Source organism: Patiria miniata, unplaced genomic scaffold (assembly GCF_015706575.1).
Source record: "Patiria miniata isolate m_02_andy unplaced genomic scaffold, ASM1570657v1 HiC_scaffold_3, whole genome shotgun sequence".
NCBI classification, from domain to species: domain Eukaryota; kingdom Metazoa; phylum Echinodermata; class Asteroidea; order Valvatida; family Asterinidae; genus Patiria; species Patiria miniata.
The window spans coordinates 32,887,248-32,911,635 of record NW_024037069.1 but is presented as its reverse complement, the minus strand read 5'-3'; the positions used below and the strand labels follow the sequence as shown (position 1 = coordinate 32,911,635).

General features: G+C 42.1%; 1 protein-coding gene and 1 long non-coding RNA gene across 2 annotated transcripts; one reads left to right on the top strand and one right to left on the bottom strand.

Moving 5' to 3' along the window:
* The first annotated feature begins 3,807 nt into the window (after positions 1 to 3,807).
* On the top strand, positions 3,808 to 8,669 carry LOC119737161. Its single transcript, XR_005272342.1, has 5 exons — positions 3,808 to 3,876; positions 4,752 to 4,828; positions 4,981 to 5,031; positions 6,204 to 6,341; positions 8,591 to 8,669. It is a non-coding gene; the product is annotated as an uncharacterized LOC119737161 (long non-coding RNA).
* Positions 8,670 to 11,922: 3,253 nt separating this feature from the next.
* On the bottom strand, positions 11,923 to 23,505 carry LOC119737060 (pancreatic lipase-related protein 2-like). Its single transcript, XM_038211132.1, has 7 exons — positions 23,299 to 23,505; positions 19,147 to 19,297; positions 18,716 to 18,796; positions 17,748 to 18,037; positions 15,912 to 16,143; positions 14,593 to 14,729; positions 11,923 to 12,791 (listed from the first exon to the last, which is right to left on the bottom strand). Exons 2-7 carry the CDS (start codon positions 19,205 to 19,207, stop codon positions 12,384 to 12,386), a joined length of 1,209 nt encoding a protein of 402 aa, XP_038067060.1. The 5' UTR covers positions 19,208 to 19,297; positions 23,299 to 23,505; the 3' UTR covers positions 11,923 to 12,383.
* Between the last annotated feature and the right edge of the window lie 883 nt (positions 23,506 to 24,388).

Here is a 24,388-nt window from a genome sequence, read left to right as displayed (position 1 = left end):
CTCTGTGCAGCCTAAACACTTGTGAGAGTATAAAAAATTTGAAGTATGGGCATTTGTCATTGGTGTCTTTAGGAATTTTTATTCTGGGGTGAACTCCTGAATCGTTCGCTTGGAGGATTTCTCAAATGGAAAATAACTCCCTGATCCATTTGGTTTAAGGCAAAAAAAAAAAAAGTCTCCGGTTTCTGGTATGCGCGCGCGTCGCCGTAGCCATGCGCGTCGGCAAAATGAAAAAGTTTTTTTTTTCAATGAAAGATGATGTCTCAAAACCGCCAAACTCACTGGTTTGACTGGAATCCTGCTGCTGCACAATAAACGTGTTTTTAGATGGGGTTATGGTCGAGAATAAGCTTTATGTGGCCTCTCTGGACTCCAATATATTTGCACTAAGTTTAGTCGGGCACCATTTGCAGTCATCAGCCGACATTTGAAGCAAAAAAGTCAGGTAAAAAAAAAAAAAAAACCGCGTCGCCGCACCACTTTTTGGGCAAGCTCAATACCAGAAACCGGAGACTTTTTTTTTTGGCCTAAAGGGTCTAGGTGGTCGTCTGAGTCAAAATGTTTGGCCAAGGTGAGTCTTAAGGAAGTTTGATTAACAAGTGACAGTCAGTCAGTCAGTCAGTCGGTCAGTCGGTCAGTCGGTCAGTCGGGGAGTCGGTCAGTCGGTCAGTCAGTCGGTCAGTCGGTCAGTCAGTCAGTCAGTTGGGGAGTCGGGGAGTCAGTCCGTCAGTCGGGGAGCCAGTCAGTCAGCCAGTTAGTCCATAATTTATGGAATTCATAGATTTTATTTTGTTTTACATAACTTGGAAAGTGGTATTTGTCTACATGATTTTGCGATTTCTGCTGGCATGTCAATTAAATGAGAACTGCAACAATGTAGGTCTAGTCTCTACTCGGTGACAGCAGTTGGCATATTGTAATTTCAGAAGGCCTTTTATTTATGAACATGATCAATTCAAACGGAAGCAAAACTAAATTATAGACGCTATAAATTATGGCAGTTGTAATTGGTACGATAATGCTGCTGCATCATTTCACTCGGTAACGACGGAAATAAACAACAGTCATTATTTATAGGTTTTATAACTTCAAATCGATACCTTTAAAGTGGTATTATATTGCTCAAACTTGTTGAGATAAAAAAAAAATTAATATCCCAAAAAATGATTTGCAATTTCGAAAACGAATGTGAGAAGGTTGTCTGCGAATCAGTCAAATTAGCCGTGTGTCAATTGGGACATTAAATAATCTTCAAAGTAAACACCAGAGTTTGTGTTGCATCAATTTCCCTGGAATGTGTAGACTATATTCCGTTACCGAATATACTTCCAGATGGCTGGAAGTTACCAGAGCACGCACATTTTTAGCAGACAACACATCAGTTTATGTTATACAAAAAGTCTTGTTTTATTTTTTAAAGAAGGGTTTTCTTGTCCAGGCATTATCTAGTGACGCTATTATGAACCTATAGCGCGGCCCCCTGCCGCTTGAAGCACGAACTTGACTGACCCCCCCCCCCCCCAACGTTAGTTTGTATGATTGCAAGGGTTATCGAATTCACCTTTAATATGTAACCACTATTCATCAACTCCCGATCTTCTACGGTACGTGCGAAGCGCAAATAATCGTCGATTATATTCCCGTCACATCAGGTAGAGAAGTTAAGTAGTTCAGGTTCCGAGCAAGGGCGGATCTAGAACCCCTTTTTTTTGGCGGGGGTGGGTCCAAAAAAGTGGGTCCAAAATGACGACACAGTAAAAAGGCATGTGCAGAAATTATGTTGTATGTTTGTTGACAATGTTGTATTTCCAATTATCAAATAATATTTTGGTGATCTGTAATTCATTTCAGTGTTGGACCTTCCTTATACGTAGTTTGCAACGCATGGTTGGCAAAATGTGCAGTTTGCCAACAGAGCGTAGAAAGGTATATACTATTGTATTATTAAAGCCGGAGTCCATCAATTGCAGCTATCCAAAAAAGTAACTGGCGTAATTATTGTTGAAAAACATACTGGTTGAAACATACTGGTAAGGGGACTAATTTTTTCTGGCTGCGAATAGGTCAGTATGCAGTGCGCATGCCGAGCGTATTCCGGACGCACCCGACTTATGCCGACCGCATGCTTGACGCACTTCTGAGCGTATTCCCGCCGCATTTGCGCCGCTCGCCGTTCAGCGTGCGTTGCATCTGCGCTGCAAGTACGCTATGTATACGTCCAATACATGCGGCTCATATGCTGACGGGGTGCGTCACGAACACTAACTTGCAGCGCAGATGCAACGCACGCTGAACGGCGAGCGGCGGAAATGCGGCGGGAATACGCTCAGAAGTGCGTCAAGCATGCGGTCGGCATAAGTCGAGTGCGTCCTGAATACGCTCGGCATGCGCACTGCATACTGACCTATTCGCAGCCAGAAAAATAATAGTGACAAGCCAAGTAAAGGGTTATGGCCCATTAAATGGTAACAGATATTTTTTTTCACTGGGGTTTTCACGGGGGCCCTATATTTGAATATGAAACTGAATATGACAACAGAATGGTTGCTTTGGTGATATATTACGTTGTCATTGCCATTACAATGTATACGTTTTGTTTTCCGGCACTACTTTTAACAGCATATATGGCACCATAGCCCCCAAGAAGTATAGCACATATATACGTTTGTCTGTACGGGCGTAGCTAGACGAAGCTGTGCTGCCGTACGTGTGGGTGTGTGCGTGTACAAACACTGCCTTGTGGGGTACCGGAACTATGGGAGGTACCCCACAAGGAATGCCCACCGACTTGCCAAGTTTTTCAAGAAATAGATATATGGATTTTACTCAAAAACTAGGAATTTCGAAGGTGGGTTGATCTGTCGCAAATGGAAGAGTTTTAGAAAAGGGATATTAAGTCCGAATTTCAGCCCAGGAAATTAACTATGGTTAAATAAGAGCATTTTGACACAAGTGTGCGACGTTTCAAAATTTTAGTACACGAGAACAAAGGAATTACCCCACTTCTATGCCTATGTAAGCGTGTGTGTGGGTACGTGTGTAAACACCGGCAATCGTGGACGAAGGACAAAAGAATGTGGGCGCAAACAATACGTCCACGATTGACCGAACGTCCATGATCTCAAATCGTGTACAAAACCACTGAGAGCTGTCGCTATCCAGGGGGCAGGGGGACACTTCCCCCACCCCCACCCCCCTCCCCGGCGGATTTTTTGACACGTATTATTTTCAGCAATTATTTTAATAAAATGGTAAGAGAGTTCTGACATCAATCCACAAAATAAAACCCGCTCATACAACCATTACAAAGCGCCTTGAAAATGGGCATATAATTTGCATTATGCATAATAATGAGTTTTTTAGGGAGGGCAAGTGTCCGGAGAAAAAAACATTTCTACATTTCGGTAATGGTAATCCCCCCACCTACACCCCTCCCTCCCCCCCCCCTGCGGCACGAAAAGTTTAAAGTCCGTTGACAAAATCCTGCATACGCCACTGTGGGCAACTTTGGTGAAAAGCTACTATACGGCAAAGGCATACCTCACGCCAGGGCAATATATCATTCATTGTTTCTGTTATCAGTTTGCAGTTTCATTCCATATTTCATTATCAAGGATAACATGACATGCAAGTCAGTTATGTGATAGCCCAGAATTGGACATATTATTAGTTTTACAAGTAGATGATACTTTTATCATAACATTTGAGCCATCGTTACTTTGGCTCCCCCCCCCCCAGTCACGCCACTGTTCAGTGCCGCCTCGACTTATAAAAGCCGCGGATTCGTCCGCTTTCCAATATTCCGACCGTCGACAACTGAAAAGCCACATATATTTTTCCTCTTCCAAACCGACGTGGTCTCAAGAACAGCGTGATGTAAGTGTTATTCGATTTTTAAACACCTCTGACTTTTAGGCCAAAAAAAAAAAATTCGGTCTCTGGTCAGACCAAAGTTCCTGAATTGACGCGGGGACGCGGCTTTTTTTTTTCTTCAAGCTTGGATTGTACAGACAAGGTGGGGTACTATGTTGCTTTTTTGGTTTCCTCATGTACATTGTTGTCCTCCATAATTTGCCTTGGTGCTCTCGATCATTTGCCTTGGTGCAATTTCCCATTCCTTGGTGCTCTTTGGTAAAAAAAAAATGAGGAGGTGCGGCAATAGAGGGCGCTGTTGGAGCTACCGCGGAACATTTTAGAAAAAAAAGAAAAAGATTGACGCGCATGATTTAAATCGACCCGCGCGCAGACCAGAGACCGACTTATTTTTTTTTGGCCTTAAGATGTGTTTTAAAAAGCAAACCATTGATTATGCATTATCATCGCCCAACGTAGCATTCTGGTGAGAAACCCAAGTTTGTTTGATGATCCACATTTCAGCAAATTGTCTGCTTAAAACAATCGTCTGTTGCAGTTCGGACCATCAGGTAGGGTAGATTTGATAGCATGGAACACTGTGCCATACCTTTCCTCCTTAGGTTTACATTAAAGCTATCATTACTTATATTGATAATTTCACAAATTTTCTTCGTTTCTTCACGATACTCGAATACACACACGACTTGCTTCAAGCTCTTCTTGGTTTCATACCATTCGTGTTTAAAAGAGAAGGTTTGGGCGAAATGTTTAGTACTTCCGATGCCTTCTCTTTTTGTATAGTGCCTGCGCTTTAATGTATTTTTTTGTGATTTGTGAAGGTTGTGGCCAAACCATGCTGCTTAATCGTCTTGGTTTTTATTTCCTTTGACAATTAGAGTCAAGATGAAGGCTTTTACCTGCTTGGTTCTTCTGGTGTGCCTGGGTGTCGTCTTCGGAGACGCAGCCATGGAAGGTAATTTGTAAAAACAAAACAAAACCGAAGTAAATAGAATTGGCATTGATGCAGCTAGATCGGGTTTTCTTTGATTGTTTCATAATCACGGTATTGAAAGTAGCATGTTGCCTCCGTCAGTCACAAGAGATAGCCTTTTCATTTTATTTCAGAGTCTCCACGGCAATATGATGCGAAAACTGACGATCTTGAGTCCCGTCAAGGTAAGATACCGTTGCCGCCATTTTCGCTGGTCTTTGTTTCATTAAGCAGTTCCTGGCCATACTATTCCTTGTTTGAATGTTTTGTGAAATGACCGCGGGTTTTTCCAGGTGGTATGTTGTTGGTTTTGGTTCATTTATGTTTTTCGTAAAACTAGGTAGCGATGCTCATCACAGTAAAATCGCAGAATTGTTCCTGTTTTCAGCTTGCAGCCCTTTAGTTGAAATACTTCGAACTATTTGAAATGAAAAAAAAGTGGCGTCAGATTGCAACCTTTTTTTCCCCGTCATGTTCCTTGATTTTTTTTTTTTTTTTGCTCAAAATTGAGGATTTTTCCACTTCTGGTTTTCAGTAGCAGGTATAAAGGTAGACTTTCTGTAGCTGATGTGTTTGGGTGAATAATGAATAATTCGGATATTCATGGGGATTTATCGGGCGAAAACGATGAAGAAAAAGCATGTCTGGAGATGATTGTGTCAAGTCGCCCCCTGACCGAGTTGCCCCAGATTTTCTTTATTTATTAGCTTTTTTGGGGTTAGTTTTGTTTAGAGTGGCTATGGGCCCTAGGCCTAACAAACTGGTATATAGCTTTACACACAATTTTTACAAATCCAAGACTCACATTTAGTGTTTGTTTTTATTTTGAGGATTTAGGCCCCCTGAAATTGATTTCTTAATCTTTGTGCACATGCACATGCTCTCTCTTGAGACCTATTGAATTATTCCAGCTGGGTTTTGTTTTGGTATTGTTTTGTCTGCTGTTGGCTCGAAAATAAATTTAAAACATTCTGGATTTCATGATTTGGGTCAGACCTTTCATAAAAGGAAAACAATTCTAGACCCAAAGCCAAACCAGATCAGACCGAAGTTTCACTTCTTGTTGACTGTTAGTGATACAAATTCTCTCTTGTCTTTATTTGTAATTATAGTGTTCAAATATTTCTTGCCTCGAATTGACTCGAGCTTAATTTTTGGGTCGACTCGACTCGACTTGACTACACACTGTGACTCGACTCGACTCGACCTTCTTGACCTAATGACTCGACTCGACTCGAGTCACTTCTTTAAAATGACTCGACTCGACTGAGTCACAAAAATCAGTGACTCTTTACAACTCTGCGTACTTTAATTATTGAGATGACTGTTGTTTCCATTTCTCTTTTTTCCATTTTAGCGTGTCATCCGTGGAAACCACATAGTTGCCCTTACCCCCTTGTTTGCAAGCATAATGGCTTCTGCGGTAGACACTATAATCGTGGTTAAACACGCCGTCTGCATAAAGTGCGTCGATGGCCGCCAACAAAAAAAAACCGTAAGTGCATGTCTTCCACATAGTAATATCGTGATTTTGGCTGATCCGGAAAGCTCGGCCTACTTTCTATTTATCTTATTGACTATAAAGCCCGGCGCACACTTTCCCGATTTTACCGGTTTCCGGATCACCGCATCACCGGTAGGCCTATATTGTTTTTCACCGGAGGTTAGACCACAACGTTACCAGCACACATGCCCGATTCCGTCCAAAAATCGGTCACATGATGACCAGTCACATGAAGACAACCATGTGACTTCCTTCGTAAAATCTGATTGGTTAACATAAATATTGCGTCCTGTGAAATCGGATCCGGTGAAATCGGATGCGAAAAAATTCATCCAGTCGCCCGATGTAGGGTCGGATCGGTCCAAATTTTTAGCGCACACCTCTGTACGATGACCCGAAGATCCGGTGAACCGGCAAAAAACGGACAGGTGTGCGCCGGGCTTAACTGGCTCACTGACTCGCTAACTGAATGTCACTTGTAGTTAAGCGTGCTTAAGACTCACCTTGGCCAAACAGTTTGACTTTAAGACGACCTCCATAAACCAAATGGATTACGGAACGTCTTTTTTTTTAAGTCTTAAGTTTTCTAAATCAAAAAAAAAACCTTGCTCGCCAACATGCTCTCAAATTTGGATTTGAAGATCGTTTTCACAGAATACCACTCATCGACCCAGGTGCGGATCCAGAGGGGGTATATTAACCCTAAACCTAACCCTAACCCCCCCCCCCCCCCCCCCCCACACAACACACACACACACCCACAGACCCAGACTTGTTTCACATACCTAGTGTGGACTTTCCTTTCTTTTCGTGTAGTTAAGGAACACCAGTGGAAAAACTCATTTTTCTCAAACTGTGAAAACTCTTACAACCCAATTTTTTTTTCAATGATTCCCTTTAGTGTTTCTCTTCATTCTGCTACAGATAAACCTAACCCAAAAATGCCTCTAAACCTGTTTTCCAGAAATGGGGAAACACTGTGTGGACGTGGGCAAGTCCACACTTCGTCGCTGCTACCTACATTATGTGGACGTCTTTTGTTCGGAAGTCCACACTGCGTATGTAAGACAAGCTCACACCCACCCACACACGCACACCCAGACTTACATTACATACCTAGTGTGGACATTGCTTTGTTTTCGTGTAGTTAAGAAAACTCGGTACAAAAAATAACTTTATTTAAACTGTGAAAACTCTTTTAACCCACTTTTGTTTCTATGATTCCCTATAGTGTTTCTCTTCATTCTGCTACAAATAAACCTAACCCAAAAATGCCTCTAAACCTGTTTTCCAGAAAGGGCAAAACCTTATGTGGACACGGCTTAGTCCACATAAGGTTAACACAACCTGCATTATGTGGACCTCTTTTGTTCACAAGTCCACATAGGGTATGTAACACAAACTCACACCCCCACACACCTATTGATTTTCGGAGGCCAAGTGTCCGGAGAATAACTTTCGGAGGCCAAGTGTCCGGAGAATAACACCTGACTACATTTCAGAATGTTTTGATGATGAACCCCCCCCCCTCCCCCCCCCCCCCCCCCCCGCAGCGAAAATTCCTGGATCCGCCCCTGCGACCACAGTTTGGAATCAGTTTCACAGAGTATAAAAACCCTTAAAGAATTTAAAGTCAAAAGAAAAGGTAAAACTAAGCCTGCATTTTGGCCAAGCAAAGTTGTGTAGGCCCTATAGAGTGGCGTAGCACGGTCATTTTTATTGGGGGTATTTTTTTTTTGAAAAGGGCACTTGCACATCCGTGCTGAAATGTAGACACGTTTTTTTTTCCCCGGACAATTGGCCTCCGTAAAATCAAATAGTGTGGGGGGGGAAAGCTTGTACCATCTGTCGAAGGTGGCGCTGTTCAAAACCGACGATTATGCACACTAACGGACAATATATGGTGCTTCTAACGGAGATACATGCGGGAATTTAACAAAAAAGGCACCGCAACGGCCAATGGCACCAAAAAGGCAACCGCATACTTTTTAAAAGGGCACTTGTTAAAAAAGGGCACTCTTTACAAAATATTGGGGGGTAAGTGCGGGTGAAAAAAGGGCACTCATTTGAATAGAAAAGGGCAGTCTTTACAAAATATTGGGGGGGGGGTAAATACCCCCCCCCCCCCTTACCCCCCGCTTGCCACGCCTATTCTATATCATAGTAATCATCGGATACTCAAAATAAAGTGTTTTTTTTTTTTGTTAATATAGGGTGATTTGTTATGTTTATGTTCACAGATACCGATGAGTCAGACGCTGATATGAAGCTTGGACCGACAGGATTTATTTGTTTCTGGTGGTGGGATGAAAAGGTTAAAATGTAAGAATAAACTAAAACTTATACAAGACATAAGACATATAAGTTATAGGCCTGTTTTCAGCTGCTCGAGTGAGCAGAGCTTCATGCCACATCCATCGCAGCGTGTCCGGGCTGACGCCAAGTCCGGGTAATACCAAGGGGTTAAGAAAAGTCTACTTCCTGCAGAAAGACAAAAACAAAAAAGAGGATATTGTTCTGAAGAGCCTTGCTTGTAGCTGTATATTGACCTGATATAAGAATAATCAGGACTGCAACAGTGAATGGGAAATTTGGATGAAATTAGGCCCTAAAAAACTTAGCTTCATTTTGCCATGGAACGTAGGAACATCATTTTTCAAAATTGCGATGGGCTTCAGGACTACTTTTTTTAGGGGTGATCCTCTTTGGGTGGAGTTCTCCCCAAAACACCCTTAAAACTGAAATAAGCTCTATTTTTTATGAGTGTCTCAATCACTTTCAGAGTTTTTTTATTTCCTGATTGAAAAGTGGGGGTATTTTATCACCGAGGCCTATGGCAGTTAATTTTCTGGTCTGCAACCATCTGGGTGCATGCCTGTAAATAGGCCAAAAATCCGTCCGCCGAGCTCATGAATAAAAGTTATACCCTCAAAATATTCTATATTAGAGAGTTTTGAGAGCCATCAAATTGGGGAATTGAAGAGATATGGCAATGAATCTCTGGCCTGGACCTGGGGCTTCCAATTCTGAGCATTTTGGATGTTATTGGACTCGAAAGTTGCCATGTTTTGGAGGGATCGTTTTTGAAGATGGCTACTTTTCCGCTTTGGGGAAAATAGGGGTCGTCTTCTTTGGGTGAGAATATCTCGAAAAGTCAATGGTCAACCCACCAAAAAATGAAAAGAAACTGAAAGATGACATGTTGATCATCATTTCTCTGTGCAGCTTGAATAGCTGTGAGAGTGCCGAGTATTTTTACAAGAATTTTTAGGTATGCACATTTAGCACTAGTGTCTATGAGATTTTTATTGCAGGGTTGCACCCATCTACAGTAACCAGCTTCCAGTGTTTTCTACCCAGCGCCACCTTGTGTCTCAAGTGTCTTTTTTCATTCAACAGCGCCACCTCGGGGTAAAATAATGCCGCGTTCTCGTTTTTTCCTCAAATTAAATATATTTCAACAATAAATTGAGAGAAGGAAACATTCGATGAAAAGAGCAGCTACGACGTGGTTCGAACCAGGGATCTTTGCATCCGTAGCTTATCTCGCTATCCACTATGTTTAACTTGACCACAACCGTACTTGAATTGAATGTAACTGGTTGACTAAATAACAACATTGCTCTTGATACCATTGTTCTGTTCTCATGAATAAACATACTGGCCCGATCGAAACTACTGAATTATTCATGACTTGGCCCCAACCGTCCTGGGAATACACATTACGCACCCCGGCAACAATGCACTCAGTATAGCCATCTTATGGGGTTTTGAAAATACAGTATAAACTTCAAATTCGAGAGAAAAATGTGATTGCATCTTGTTAAGGGACACTCTCACCTCAACTCCTCCTTTAGAAATTTAAAAATATTTTTATTTCTTGCTGATAATGCTTTTTCTTACCAGGAAACTCAGGGCAAAGCTTGGTGAAATCACTGCACACGGAATCCAGAGTTACCATGGCAACGAGCAAAATCATAACTAGACGAAACGCCATCTGAAACCAAAACCCACGACAAAATGGAAGAATCTTTTGGAGAGAAAAAATGGAATGACCCCACATAAATATAAAATGCTGTTCTAAATACAAGCTATACTTTTAAATTTTAAAATAGGTTTTCCCAGCTACATAAAAATCATTTAATTCACCAACTCTAACATTCAATTTCCGAGAAAAAAATCCACACGCATTTAACCAAACCTATTTGGTCATTTACCATTCAATTTCAAACTTTGGTCACCCTCTTTAGTCACTGGGTCGAGAATATTCGTCATTACACTACAGATCAAATTCGTCTAAGCTGTTTTCTAAGCTGTCTAAGCAGCATTCAGAGATCGAATTCGTCTGAAACAAATCAGTTGGACGAATTAGATTTCTGAATAACACGATTTTGAATTGGGCGTAGACGAGACGAAATTGAATACTCCGGGACGAAAACGTGTGCTCATTGTTTGAATTTTCATGAATTTGAAATTGTCTGACAAAAGATGAAATTAAACATTGGAAGTGCGCCAAATCGATGTCTGATTGACGAATTTAAATGTTACAAACGGTGAATTCGAATCATAAACATTTTAAAATTGCTGCGAAAACCTTTAGATTAAGTTAGGCCTAATTTATTGAGCGAAATTCAGCGTCAACTCGAAGCTACCTTCGGAAATAGTGGGGCTCTCAGATGGACTTTCCACATTCGTGTCCTACACTGTTGCAAATATGGAAGAAATCCGGTAAGAGCGATTTGTAGATTTCAGTGAATCCTCGCCACTCGTCAAGTTCCTGGGTAATCAGATGGCTTATGGGTGGAATCGTGACCGACTGGTCCTAAGCACCAAATTCGGAATATAGTCTCTATGGGCCATGCAAAGCATGTTTTAAGAAGGGTGACACCTGGCAATTGTAGTGGAATGGTATACCTTATTTGCATAAATCCAAAATGGTAGCCGCGCCGTGCATTATAAGCACCTATTCTTGCATACTGCATGCATAAAAATGGATCGAATTAAGCCAGTTGACTATAGGGTAGGACTGGTTTACCCAGGCGTCATTCGATAAGCTTTCCCGTCAATTCAAGGGGCCCACTCCAGGAAATCCGAAGTCACGAAATGTGTCTATTGGGTGCCATGTTTTTCGACGGGCATTCTGGGGAAAATTAAGGTCACACTCGGGCAGTGACCCGCTCGCGCTAGAGACAGTGGTGGTTGACACTAATGCAGGCAAGAGTATCACGTGATGGCTAATCGAACGCCCTGGTGTAAGTCTTACTTTCCCGATGACTCCTGATGACATGACAGTAAGGTGAATTCTAACTAATGGAGGCTATAAGATAAATTGTTGCGGTAGCACCATGTGAAGACAACTTGCTTCATTTAAAAGATCCAAGTCGAGTGTAGGTTGCAGTAACCGTGATTTATTGTATCATGTTTCGTTTAAAAATACAGTTGTATGCACCACAAGTTGTATACATATCAACTGAAGGCCTACTCCTGCAACAAAACAAAAAGAATTGGAGGCGGGCGCCCATGACCACTCCCCCTCCCGCGACCACTCCCCCCCCCCCCCCCCCGCGATCGTCACGCATGTTCTTCAAGTGTTCTTCAAAAAAATCCACTTTATGAGAAATAACAAGCCAATTTACAAAATAATAAGATATGTTTATGAGTGTGATAGTAAGAATAATTTCATAAAATGACAGATTGGCATTTTCCATTCCTTTACACGAGGCGAAGCTGAGTGGATTGGAACATGCCTGTCACCGTATTAAATTGTTCTTTCCATTGCACGAAATATGAAACATTCGTTCTTTTGTTTTATACAAGACCTAAATTATGTCACATCAACATGATCGAATACAGCCTATGACCAAATTATTGTATATCCCAACAACTTGTAGCAAAAACGTGTCTGTGTATCCGATACAACGTGCAGGATTGTTGAGTCTTGGGTAACAATGTTGAACTTATATTAAAGCACGAACATTCCTTGGCCTTAAATCTCGTTCATATACCTAGATGTGTACGTTTACAATGTCTCGATTAACCGTGCACTTGTTGGCGTTTTTTCTTCGTCAGACCTAGTTTTCTTTTTCTTGTCGTGATGACGTCATTTGTCGACCCCTGCCTGAGAAACTTGTCCCGGAAACGAGACTTCTTGGGGTTACAGTACGGACTCCTTCCCAGAGTTTTCAGGTAGTAGCTGCCCTGGCTGCCGCGGTTTCGGACCGCCTCGTACCCCATGGAAGGGCACCCTCTACGGCCGCACGACCGGCACTTGCCCGACCGGAAGTCGCTCAGAGTCTCGCACGGCACGGCGGGAAACCGGCAGGAATCTCGCAGGCTCTGGGTGAAGTAGGCGTGAGATCTCGCGTGATTGCAACCGAGCATCCACCATTTGCAGCCGGGTTGGCTCCGGCCTCCGTTGGGGTAGAAATCTACGTGTCCTATCTACGATAAAGGAAAGTAAAGGGATACGGTCAACCACCCAGCCATACACCTCCAAACCTCCCCCACCCCCACCCCCGATGGAATAAACAACTTCGTAACTTAATGAGTCTTCAAAACAGCTGCCACTTTTACACATGCTAATTGCTCTTCCACCATTTGAATGGTGAAGGCAGTTTTAGGACTCAGTCCACGGTCCGGTTTTGTACGGGGAGTCAAAGAAAAGACACCCGAAAACACTTGCGAAAGAGCATGAATAAGGACACAGGAAAAGACCAGTCTCGAAGGCCACTCTTTCGTTGTTGTTTGTTTCTTTCAAACGATAGGCTTTACTAAATTCAGCTGTAGCGCGATATGGGACGGAGGGGACCCCCCCCCCCCTTTTGTGTTACCAGGTCATATTGTGTTACCAGAATCTCAGGAATTCTTTTGAGATATCTAGGGGGAGGTGTTAGGTAACAATAGTCTAGGGTTTGCACAGGGTACAGGGAGATGGGGGGGTACGGAGGGAAACACCCCCCCCCCCTTTTGTGTTGGTCATTGCGTTACCAGAATCTCAGGAATTCTTTTGAGATATCTAGGGGAGGTGTTAGGTAACAATAGTCTAGGGTATGCACAGGGTACAGGGAGATGGGGGGGGGTACGGAGGGAAACACCCCCCCCCTCTTTTGTGTTGGTCATTGCGTTACCAGAATCTCAGGAATTCTTTTGAGATATCTAGGGGGAGGTGTTAGGTAACAATAGTGTAGGGTTTGCATAGGGTACAGGGAGATGGGGGGGGGGGGTACGGAGGGAAACACCCCCCCCCCCCTCTTTTGTGTTGGTCATTGCGTTACCAGAATCTCAGGAATTCTTTTGAGATATCTAGGGGGAGGTGTTAGGTAACAATAGTCTAGGGTTTGCAAAGGGTATAGGGAGAACGAGGGGGGGGTACCCCTCCGTCTCATGCATATCGTGTTGGGCATAACTAAATTGATCATTTGCGCCACATGAATCTCTAACAGCGTTACGCAAGCTAAAGTTGTATACAAGGACAGCAAGCTACACTTAATTCCAATCGGGTTTTGTGCTCCAAGAAGCACGGCGCTCACGATGGAAAGTTCAGCCATGCACTGACAACGTTTGTACGGTATTATCTTAATGACTGTACGCCTATATGTATACTTTTCTGGAGCACGAGCTTTAGTATAGATTCTCTTGATCCAAATCTGACAAAAATTTCACAATGCTCACTGTTTCTTTTAAAATGTGAACCATTAGGCCAAAAAAAAGTCTCCGGTTTCTGGTATGGAGCTTGCCCAAAAGTGGTGCGGCGACGCGGCTTTTTTTTTTTCCCCTGATTTCTTGGCTTCAAATGTCGGCTGATGCCACTGCAAATGGTGCCCGACTAAACTTAGCGCAAATATATGGGAGTCCAGAGAGGCCACATAAAGCTTATTCTCGACCATAACCCAATCTAAAAACACGTTAAAATTTTGCAGCAGCAGGATTCCAGTCAAACCAGTGAGTTCAGCGGTTTTGAGAAATCATCTTTCATTGAAAAAAAAAACTTTTTCATTTTGCCGACGCGCATGGCTACGGCGACGCGCGCGCATACCAGAAACCGGAGACTTTTTTTTAGCCTTAGAAGTGTTTTGGCTCTGAATGATTAAAAGCAAGTAAAATCTTGATTCAACGATTAAAGGAGGTTCCGAATAATTATTTCTAATGTCCGGCGTAATTCAAGGAGGTTCCAATAATTATTTGTAATGTCCGTTGTACCTTAACTGGCGAAATTCCAGATTTTGTAGTACACTGTATATACCTTTTGTTCTATGCCAGCACCACCTTCTAGCAGCCTATTGGCGCTTGTGTGAATGACGTCAACAAACTTGGCGTCACTTCGGTCCAATCGGCAGCCGGCATCGGTATTTTCGAAGCCGGGGCCCGCTGCGTCTAAACCTGAGGAGAGTAGGAAGGAGAGTATACAATAATTCTCACTATAAATTTCGCTATTTGGCTTTAGGTTTAATGTACAGGTTGACCTATTATATACCGGTACGTGTAAAAAAAAGTCATTCTTTTAATCCTTATTATCTCTGTTAAGTTCAGATCATGTAAACAAGGCATGACAAATTGTATAGAGCGAGTTTCATCAGCTTTGTGCAAGGGGTTGAGATTTAAACGCCATACGAAAAAAAATACTCCATGGCCGAATAGAAAAGTAAAATAGTGTCTCGTCCGGGCTTTTTGAAAAAGTGAAGGAGCCAGCGAATGGACTCTTCCTTTTTTCCGACTCTTTTGCTGATACAAACCTGTTTTCATAGGAGCCATTACCTTTTTCTATATAGTACAATATTGTTGGAAATAAAAGCCAACATATTGAAAAAAAAATTAAAAGAATTTCTACATGTAGCGTTTTCCAAATCCATGATATGAAAGCCCAATCAATAAGCTTTCGTTTAGTGAAAGAATCGTTGTAATCGCTCATGTACTTCAGTTATGGAATTTTGAACACAAACACCGTTTTTTAACCTTCACAGATTACATTAATGTAACGGGATATTTCAGTTAAAATGAAACCGTGTCGTATCCTGAAAATGATATCAGAAGAATCCCATAAGTCTCCGGGAAGCCAAGTAGAAGGCAAGGCAAGACTTTAAACTCTTGACATTGTAAAGCATGATAGTTAAACATTGGAAGCAGCAGATTTTAAATAAATGTTATAAGTGCCAGTTACCATGGTTATGAGAGTGTTCTGATGTGTTTTTTCGGTATATAAATAGTTTTTGTTTTGCTAAAATATCACATACCTTTATTGTGATCCGTGGACAAGGTTAACATAAACGGTGTTCTAAATTCCATGACTGGAAAAGTACATGAGCGATCTGAACGATTCGTTCACTAAAAGAAAGTTATTAATTGAGCTTTCATATCCTTGATTTGGAAAACGCTACATGCAGAACATCTTTTTAAAAGTATGGGGGCACCCTTTGGGTTTTCTGGGTTTTTTTTACTCAACCTGTATTTTGAAAAATATTGCAAAATGTATGAATACAAGAGAGGAAGGTGGAAAAAGGAAGCCAGCACAGTCGAGAAATTGGTTCGTTTTTTTTGTACTTGGCCTTACTGTCCTAAACTCACCAGTGATTCGACCAATGTTCCGTAAGTGTTTCCCAGCATACCCTGCGGCATGTGCACCCAAGCTATGGCCGATAAGATGCACCATTGCTCGATCCACACCCATCTGCGCGTACAGGTATTGGACTGTCATGGCGACCTCGCGTCCTACCACACGTATGTTCTGCACTGATTTCATGTAGTTCAGCTCGTCGGCGCCTTCCTCCCAGTCAACGGTTATCACATTGGCGTCAGCCTGTCATCAGATACACGACAAAAATGATTAGGACGATACATTATACACAATGAGAAAATGTTGAAAATGATAACGGCTAATCAACATTTCATGTGCTCATTTTGTTTCTGTATTGGCGCCCCATAATTATAACGATAATCGCACTTTCTGTGTCTTTGTTTTCAGTTTTACAGGAAACAGTGCCAAGTGTTATTGAATCGTTGTAAATAAATAATATCTGATATTGTCAAAACATGCTGTTTTGCAACGCCGAAATGCCTTTAAAAATTGCACTTCAATGAGATGTCTGCCTTTAGCCCTATTCATCTTCAGAATTTTAGAATGATAGTCTGAAATTCTCTCACAAAAGTATTTCCAAGGTGCAGGGTGGGGGGCAGTGGCGTAGCCAGGAATTTTTCAGTGGGGGGGGGGGGGGGGGGCGCTGGGGGGCTGGAACATTTCATGGGGGGCGTCATGTAGATCAATGATAATTTTGAGAAACTCAAAATCTCAGTGGGGGCGACTGGGGGGCGACAAGGTTTCATGGGGGGACTGTCGTCGCCCCCCCCCCCTTCCCCCCCCCCCCCCCCCCCCCCCCCCCGGGCTATGCCACTGGTGGGGGTACTCGGAGGGTCCCATTTTCTAGAGGGAAAGAAATTATTCTGAACGGTTGAACAAAACTGTAGTCGAATTCATTTCAAATCCTTTCTGAAGTTCGGTCTCAATCAGTGGCACACCCAGGATATGGAGGGGGGCTCAAATTTTTTGGTAAATTTGGTTTTTTTAGAAGTCGCTCAAAATTGTTGGCCGCAGAAATTGGTGGGTTGTTTTGGGGTTGGTTTTTTTTGTTTTGTTTTTTTTGTTGTTTTTTTTTTGGGGGGGGGACTATTTTGACGTTGGTAGCGGCATTTCCACCCCTATTATATTACTCAAACGCCACGGTCAAAAAGTGGGACTACAAAAACAAATTTAACCCCCCCCCCCCAACAAAAAATAAAATGAAGTGGGTGCGCCACTGGTCTCAATTAGCAACATTGGGTGAATAATTATAAACCTTAAGGGTGCATAAATATAATCCTTATGCCATACTTCATTTTAATATCTTGCGGCTTGACTTGACACTGGAGGACTTGTAATTGACTTGTGATTGTGAGGACTTGTGAGGGATTCAACTACAACACTCACGAAGGGTGTGTGCATCCCGTGACACGAAACACCCCCCCCCCCCCCCGCCCCCATCAAGCCACTGTCCACTGATGTTTGTCGATTATTCTGCAACGTTAAGCCGGCGGCGAACACCTTCCCGATTTGACCGGTTCCCCAGATCATCGGGCCAACGCACAGAGGTGTGTGCTGAGAATTCGGACAGATCTGACCGTGTTTGTGCCGGGCGACCGGATAAAATCAAACATGTTGAATTTTTTTTCGGACCTGATTTCACCGGATCCGATTTCACTGTGCGTAATATTTATGTTAACCAATTAGATTCACGAAGGAAGTCACATGACTGTCATCATTTGACTGGTCATCATATGAGTGATCACCATGTGACCAAATATAAAACGCAATCGGGCAGGTGTGCGGGCTTTAATCAGAATTTTTTTTAAAAGAATACTACCACCAACCTTGTCAAGTAGCGCGTCCCTCAACTCCAACACCCATGCCTTGTTGTCGGTCTCACCCCATCCGTGTATGATGAAAATCGTCTTCCGTTTGGCGCTGAAGTCCCACCGCCAGAGAGCACCGTCACCGCCGGTGCGGTTCAACGGGGCCGGCGCGTTGCGACTACCGCGCGTGTGAAGCGTGAAACGCGTACCTATCTCAGCCGGCCGCATCGGGGGGAAGAAGTCCCTGTGACACGCTAACTCGTTGGAGAAACAGCCGAGATCCCCGTAGCAAACGGCATCACACATTCCTGCCGGGAAAAATAATAAATATGTAAAACCAAAACATAGATCTACAGTTTGTCATATGCAGTGTAGTTTCGTCAGGACTTTTAATGGCCAACATGTCTTTTGTCTAATATCTCTCGGTCAGAAAAGATCATTCACAGCACCCACACTTGAAATGTCATGTTACTACTAAGCATGTTTACGTGTTGAACAGACAGTGAACCAATCACAAATTTCATAGAGCTGCTTAAGCACAACATTTGCTTAAGCACAAAAAACTTTGCTCAATATAATCAGGTTACCCACCAAAACTCTATGCGATTTTTATTTTAAGTAAACAAAGCTAAATACCAGTCACAAGCAATGTACATCGCATGGAGTTTTGGCCGGTATCCTGATTATATTAAGCAAGGTTTTTTTTGTGCTTATGCATATTTACGGTGCTTACGCAGCGCTACGAAATTGGCCCCTGGTATCACGGGACGTAATGAGTGATAATTCCTTATACTCCTATACTATTCTGTTCTGACCAAACTGCCGTGCCGAGATTTAGTTCCATAATACAGCCCCACAAATATTACAAACAATGCCTAACTCCAAAACACTGCACACAGGGTCTATAGGCTTACAAACTGTGTTGGATTTGTTTTTCGGCTGTACCAATGCTCATTGGATTGTTCATATGTTAGATTGTTACCTACCGACCCAGTGGCATAGCTCCTCCAGCCAATGAGTGGGTCCCCAGTCACCTAGCCATGAATCGTCATCGGCTTCAGATTCGACTACACATAAATGGAATGAGATCAAGGATGCATTAGACATAAGTATAACAATAACCTCTAGCTTTGGAACAACCCCTCTGCTCCCCCCATCCTACCCCCTAAAAAAATAACGAAACACGACTTGAGTAAAAGGTCAAGAGAGATCAAAATGATGAGCCTAAAAAACTCGAGCATCCTAGACCCATGTTGCTCCGACAGAGCTAGCAAACTGCCGGTCAATTCGATATTACTATACCCTTGTAGGTCCGACGTACGGCTTGCCTATACTTCCCTCCAATATACTAGGTAGATGCAACGATCGAGGTGAATATAGATCATCACAATGCTAAATTCTAACTGCATCTACTCACCCGCTGAAAGTCCCAGCATTAGGAGAACCAATAAGCACAACCTGTTGGTCCGTCGTGCCATCGTCAAAGTGTCTGTCAATCAGAATCCTGTCCAGAGTTTCCCTTTCATCCCCTTGAAATCAAGTTCAGTTACAGAAATCTCAGGATAACCCTGATGGAAGAACAGAATCAATGAGATTATTGTCTTGAAGACGCATTTCTCCTCTTACAAAGGTATAAGTCCTAAATCTTGTCCAAGATGGCACATCTCAGCTCGATCAGGAGTTTAACCAGGACAAACAAAATTAAATTGAACTTTTTTTGTACCACGCCCATCAACTAAAAATGACATTTTTTAACAAAAAGTCTTTGAATGGTTCAAAAGCAACGTAAGAGCACATTCGTCTTGTAACGACTAAAGCCCGGTTCATACTCGGCGCAAAAGCGAAAGCGAACGCAAATTTGTGACATCGTGGGGAGTATTCGCGCTGTGAATTCGTAAATGTTGAACACATTTCAACTCGGCGAATTTCGCAGCGAATGTTTCATGATGTCAAATTCGCTTCGCATTCGCATTCGCATGAAGTATGAACCGGGCTTCACCTGAAAAGGAATCGTCAAATGATTCAAAACTAAAAGTGCATACAGACTTTGCATAAAACCAAAAAAAGTCCAAGTTATATTTAGTTCAGCCAGTGCAGGCTTGGAGATTCTGCAAATTAATGAAACACTTGGTTTTTCTCTCAAGTTTCGACCATAAAATTCACCCCAACAAGGCCACCCGCCAGTATTTCAGTGAGGGTCGGCTATAAATCAGAAATCATCCCAGAGAGCTTAAAAACCTGCCACTGTAAACAAAGGAACGAAGAAATCATGAATTGGCATGCATTGGGCAAAATGAGAAGAACATTGAATATGGTTATAGAGTGACAGTTAGGTCGTGAACAAAATGGAAGGTGTTGGACTAAAAATGGTGAAACACCATCTACACAGTGCACACCATTTCATCAAGACAGATAGTCATTAATAGATGAGGTAAAAAGTAATAACTAAAAATTAATATAACCAAAAAATATGACTCATTTTAATCCATTCAAATCAAAAGAAATTTGACAATTGTGAACAATAAGATCGCAACATATTCCGCCAAAGGGTCGATAAGACGTTGGTCTGTGCTTGAAGACATTGTTGTCCAATTTGTTTGTGAAATGTGAATACGTTCCGTACATCATTTACATTCTCACAAAAACTTCCCCCAACCATAAGAACATCACATATACTCCTCAGAAAACCAACACTTGTCATCCACTCGCATGAATGATGTTCCACTGAAAGCTAAAAGTTTCCCCAGAAATAACTAAATGTTTAAATATCGCCACTATCTCTCTGCGAAGATTGAAACACCAGCCCGTAACTCGCGAAGGTTGTATAACGATGGATTTATCACAAAAACTACATAATATAGAGATTTACGGCCATAATTTCAACCGACCCACACACCAACAAAGGAGAGTCAAGATTTAAGAAGACCTTGGGTTGTACCACAGAATTTACCCTGAAGGACAAACCAAGACTCTTTCTTTGGTTGGTTCTCCTTTGCGAGTCTGTTGCTCTGTTTTATATGTTCAGCTGATAAGTACAAATCAAATGTGAAGATATTAGCACCTGTAAATATCTGGTACATGAGTCTGGAGTGTGTCAAGCCAAGGCCAGCAAAGTCGCACAGGATGCCAAATATATGACTTATGAAAGGACTTTTTGTTACTGATCATCCCATTCTACAGAGGGCTATTCTGGTGTCCTCTTGTTCTCACTGACTGACTGACTGATTGTATGACGCAGACTAGTTGTAGGCTGGTGAAGAGAACCGGGCAGTGCAGTCGTGTAGGGTGGTTCAAAATAGGACTAAAGTGTAGCCCTTCAAACATGCATGGTGAAAAACTTAGTTTTAGTGATTTTTTACTAATTTGAATACAAGTCACCAAAATCAGTTATGTCCACGTGTTATTCTATGTAAATTGAACGAACAAAAATAAGAAACCTTGCAAAAAAATACTTTGAGTTTGACCTGGTAGCTTTTATTGAGACTTTTATTAAGTTCATTGTTGCATGACATCACATAACAATCAAATGTCACGGTTGTTACCCTTTCGAAATAGAAGTAGAACTAACAATCCTTGTGCTAATATCCTTGTGCTAATATTTTGTCTTTAAGTCATGCGGATGGAATGTTCCATGTCTCCGTGGACAAACAGGTTTCGCACATGAAATGTTCTAACTGCCATTTCTCAGAGACAAAATTATACAATTTCACGATTTGTTCGTCACTTATGCTTAAAGGCCAGTATACTACTAATCAACAATTTGTAAAAGTACGTGAACATTGTTGTCAAAAGTGAATTCCCTTTTATTTTGGACCATCCTGCATATGATTTTCCAGTAATTCCAATGAATGGGCTAAAGCCAGCCCAACATGTGGACCAGATGCGTGAAAAGACTTACAATGGATAGTCATTCTAAATCAATTAAATAAAATTGTGTGCGCTCTAGATCTAATTTCAGGACTGGTCGTGGACCGCAGGCATGCAACTGGGAAGTCACAAAAAAGAGGAAATTCAACACTTTCCAAGACTTTGTACAGTGTTTTTCTATTTTCAATGGCACACATTGGAAGTGAAAAAAAGAGGAAATCAGCTGATCCGAGGAAAAGTTGCATGCCTGGGACCGGCTTTACTAAACTGCCCTTGAATAAATTCAAAAACAATTGTCATATTTGTTCTTATTGTGTTTTTGAGCTGTTGCTGAATTCGTTACTGTCTTCTAGCTGTAAGACAAAGCTTCAGTCTCGGGGAAAAAACAACGCAATTTGTCGTGATATCCGAAAAGGGACACTGCAGCGGGAGGGACCCGAATCTAGTGAGCTGCGGGGGAAGTTTCTGGGTTGAAAATTTCTAAATAGCCTTGACAAAATGCAAGTCCCTCCCCCCCCCCTCCCCCCCCCCTTCCCCCCCCCCCCCCCATGGGGTTTACTGTTCTCATATGTTGCGCTCCATGATCCAAAGCAAGACATGCATCATGGATGGGCGAATTTACAGGACTTTCTCGAAACCATGGTTTGGTCACAGACTTCGGCTTGGGGGACTCTGCTCTACACGTTCTTCTTAAGGAGCAGTGGCGTAACGGGGTGGGGGGGGGGCACGTCCCCCCAGCGGAGGTCCACCCCCTCCCATGCCCCCATTCAAAATCGTGAATTGCACCTAAACAATATTTATGTTGCCCTCAGTGCCCCTTGAATAATATCTCCATAACCAGGAGGCTGACTTTTTTACATTGACTCAGTTTCCCATTCACCCTAAAATAGAATTAGCCATAACTCAAAACGCTTGAGTGACAGGATTCGCCTAACATCTCTCTAAACTTTACAGAAAAAGAAAGAAGCTCGATTTTCGAAATCGCACAGGTCCACCGGGAGCAATTGTTACCTCGTAAAAAACAGATCTCGTCCGTCTAATTCAATTGAGCTCAGCAAGGTGTTGATTACATGATCATAAAACACTGCACAGTGGTTGAGATCAGAGCCGCTTGACAAGTGGCTCTACTCCATGCTCTGAAGTCGAATAATGGAGTTTACTCACTCTTTCACTCTTCGTAAAACTTTCGATTAGGCCTACTCTCATTTACTTTATATGTAATTGTAATTAATCTTTTTAATTAGAATGAAAGTGATAACAAAAAGTCTAGAAATATATCTTTAAACCCTCAATTACCGAACATTATTTTGTAAGTGTAACTGCAGAGACAAAAGTTAAAATCAGCTTTTCAAGAATGTTCATGTCTAAAGACAGTTTTTAAAAACAACTCTGCGCCTTTTTTTAAATCTGAATCCTATGGTGAACCATGGAACTCACAGAACTACATGTTCAATCGTTTGATTAAACAACTAAACGTCTGTACAAAATTATCCATCATCGAGGTTTGCAAAGTCAGCGATCAACAGCCAATTTTGGAAAGCTTTATTAATAGGCGCGAGCCCTATATAAATTTATGTATTTCGTAAACAAGCAAACAAAATAGACACAACTTCGTAAACAAGCCAAAACAATAAACACAACTTACAAACAAAATAAACACAACGTATTTCGTAAACAAGCAAACGAAATAAAGACAACTTACCTCTTGTATCAGTAGTTTAAATCAGGCAAAAATGAAGTGTTGGAAGAAAACAATGAGTCAAATAGTATCCACATCCGCTTCTCAGAAAGTTGGACGATATCTAATTAATGATACACGATGCCAATGTACCGTAGTCAAAATCTTCTGTTAGGAGAAACTCTGAATAATTATGAGAGGATCATGTCTCATCCTAGTGATCCTGCCGAGTGCACGTGTGGGGATGTAATGGGATATGTAACAAAACAAAGCCCGCTGTAGCTATTTGGCGAAAATTGGCTTGTGATTGGTGGGCTCTGGTACGCACTACAACTTGTATCCACCAATCATATTTTGTCCATTCTAGTGAAGTCTATTAGCAGACCTTTGTGCAAGGGGCGTGTCAGCAGGGAATGGATTTCCTCATGTTGAAACAATCATCTGAAGAAAAAAATGACGTCATTATTAACTCCCAAAACGTGGAGTTCTTTGTGGCTAAAAGGGGCATGCGGAATTTCAAATTGCAGGGAGTTAACTCGATATCTCTCAAAGAGATAAGTAACAATCGGAGACAGACAGAAAACAACGTTAACGCCAATATCACTCTGCAACTGACACGGCCACGCTGTCGTGCAATCCATCAAACTCGAGTCGACCGCGACGTGTGAGGAGAATCCGGCCATCTTGTCACGCTTGCGTCCGGTAGGAATCCCTTGCTTGGGCCGCGGTGCCTTTGGCAATCTGGGAAGTCTGTCGTTGCTAATTTGCGCAGCGCCGAGACCAGTTCCCGAGTAAATCTCGCCTTGAATTACGTTTTCTTGATTTTTAAACCTCGTGTTATCTTATCATTTTTGAATAAGATTAAGCTCAACCTTGATGGATTTTCAAAGGCATTTTCTAGTTGAAATTCGGCGCCAGCGATACAGACAACATTACATTCAGAAAGGAAAAAAAAAATTTATTGAGGATTTTTGATTGAAAAGGATATTTGATTATGTTCCAGCATTTTCTCTTTCTGGCTATTTCTACACTCACTTGACCAATAATACTCATTTTAAAACGCTGGAAGTGGTTCAAAACATCATTTTGCTCACTTAACAAACGGCTATTTCAT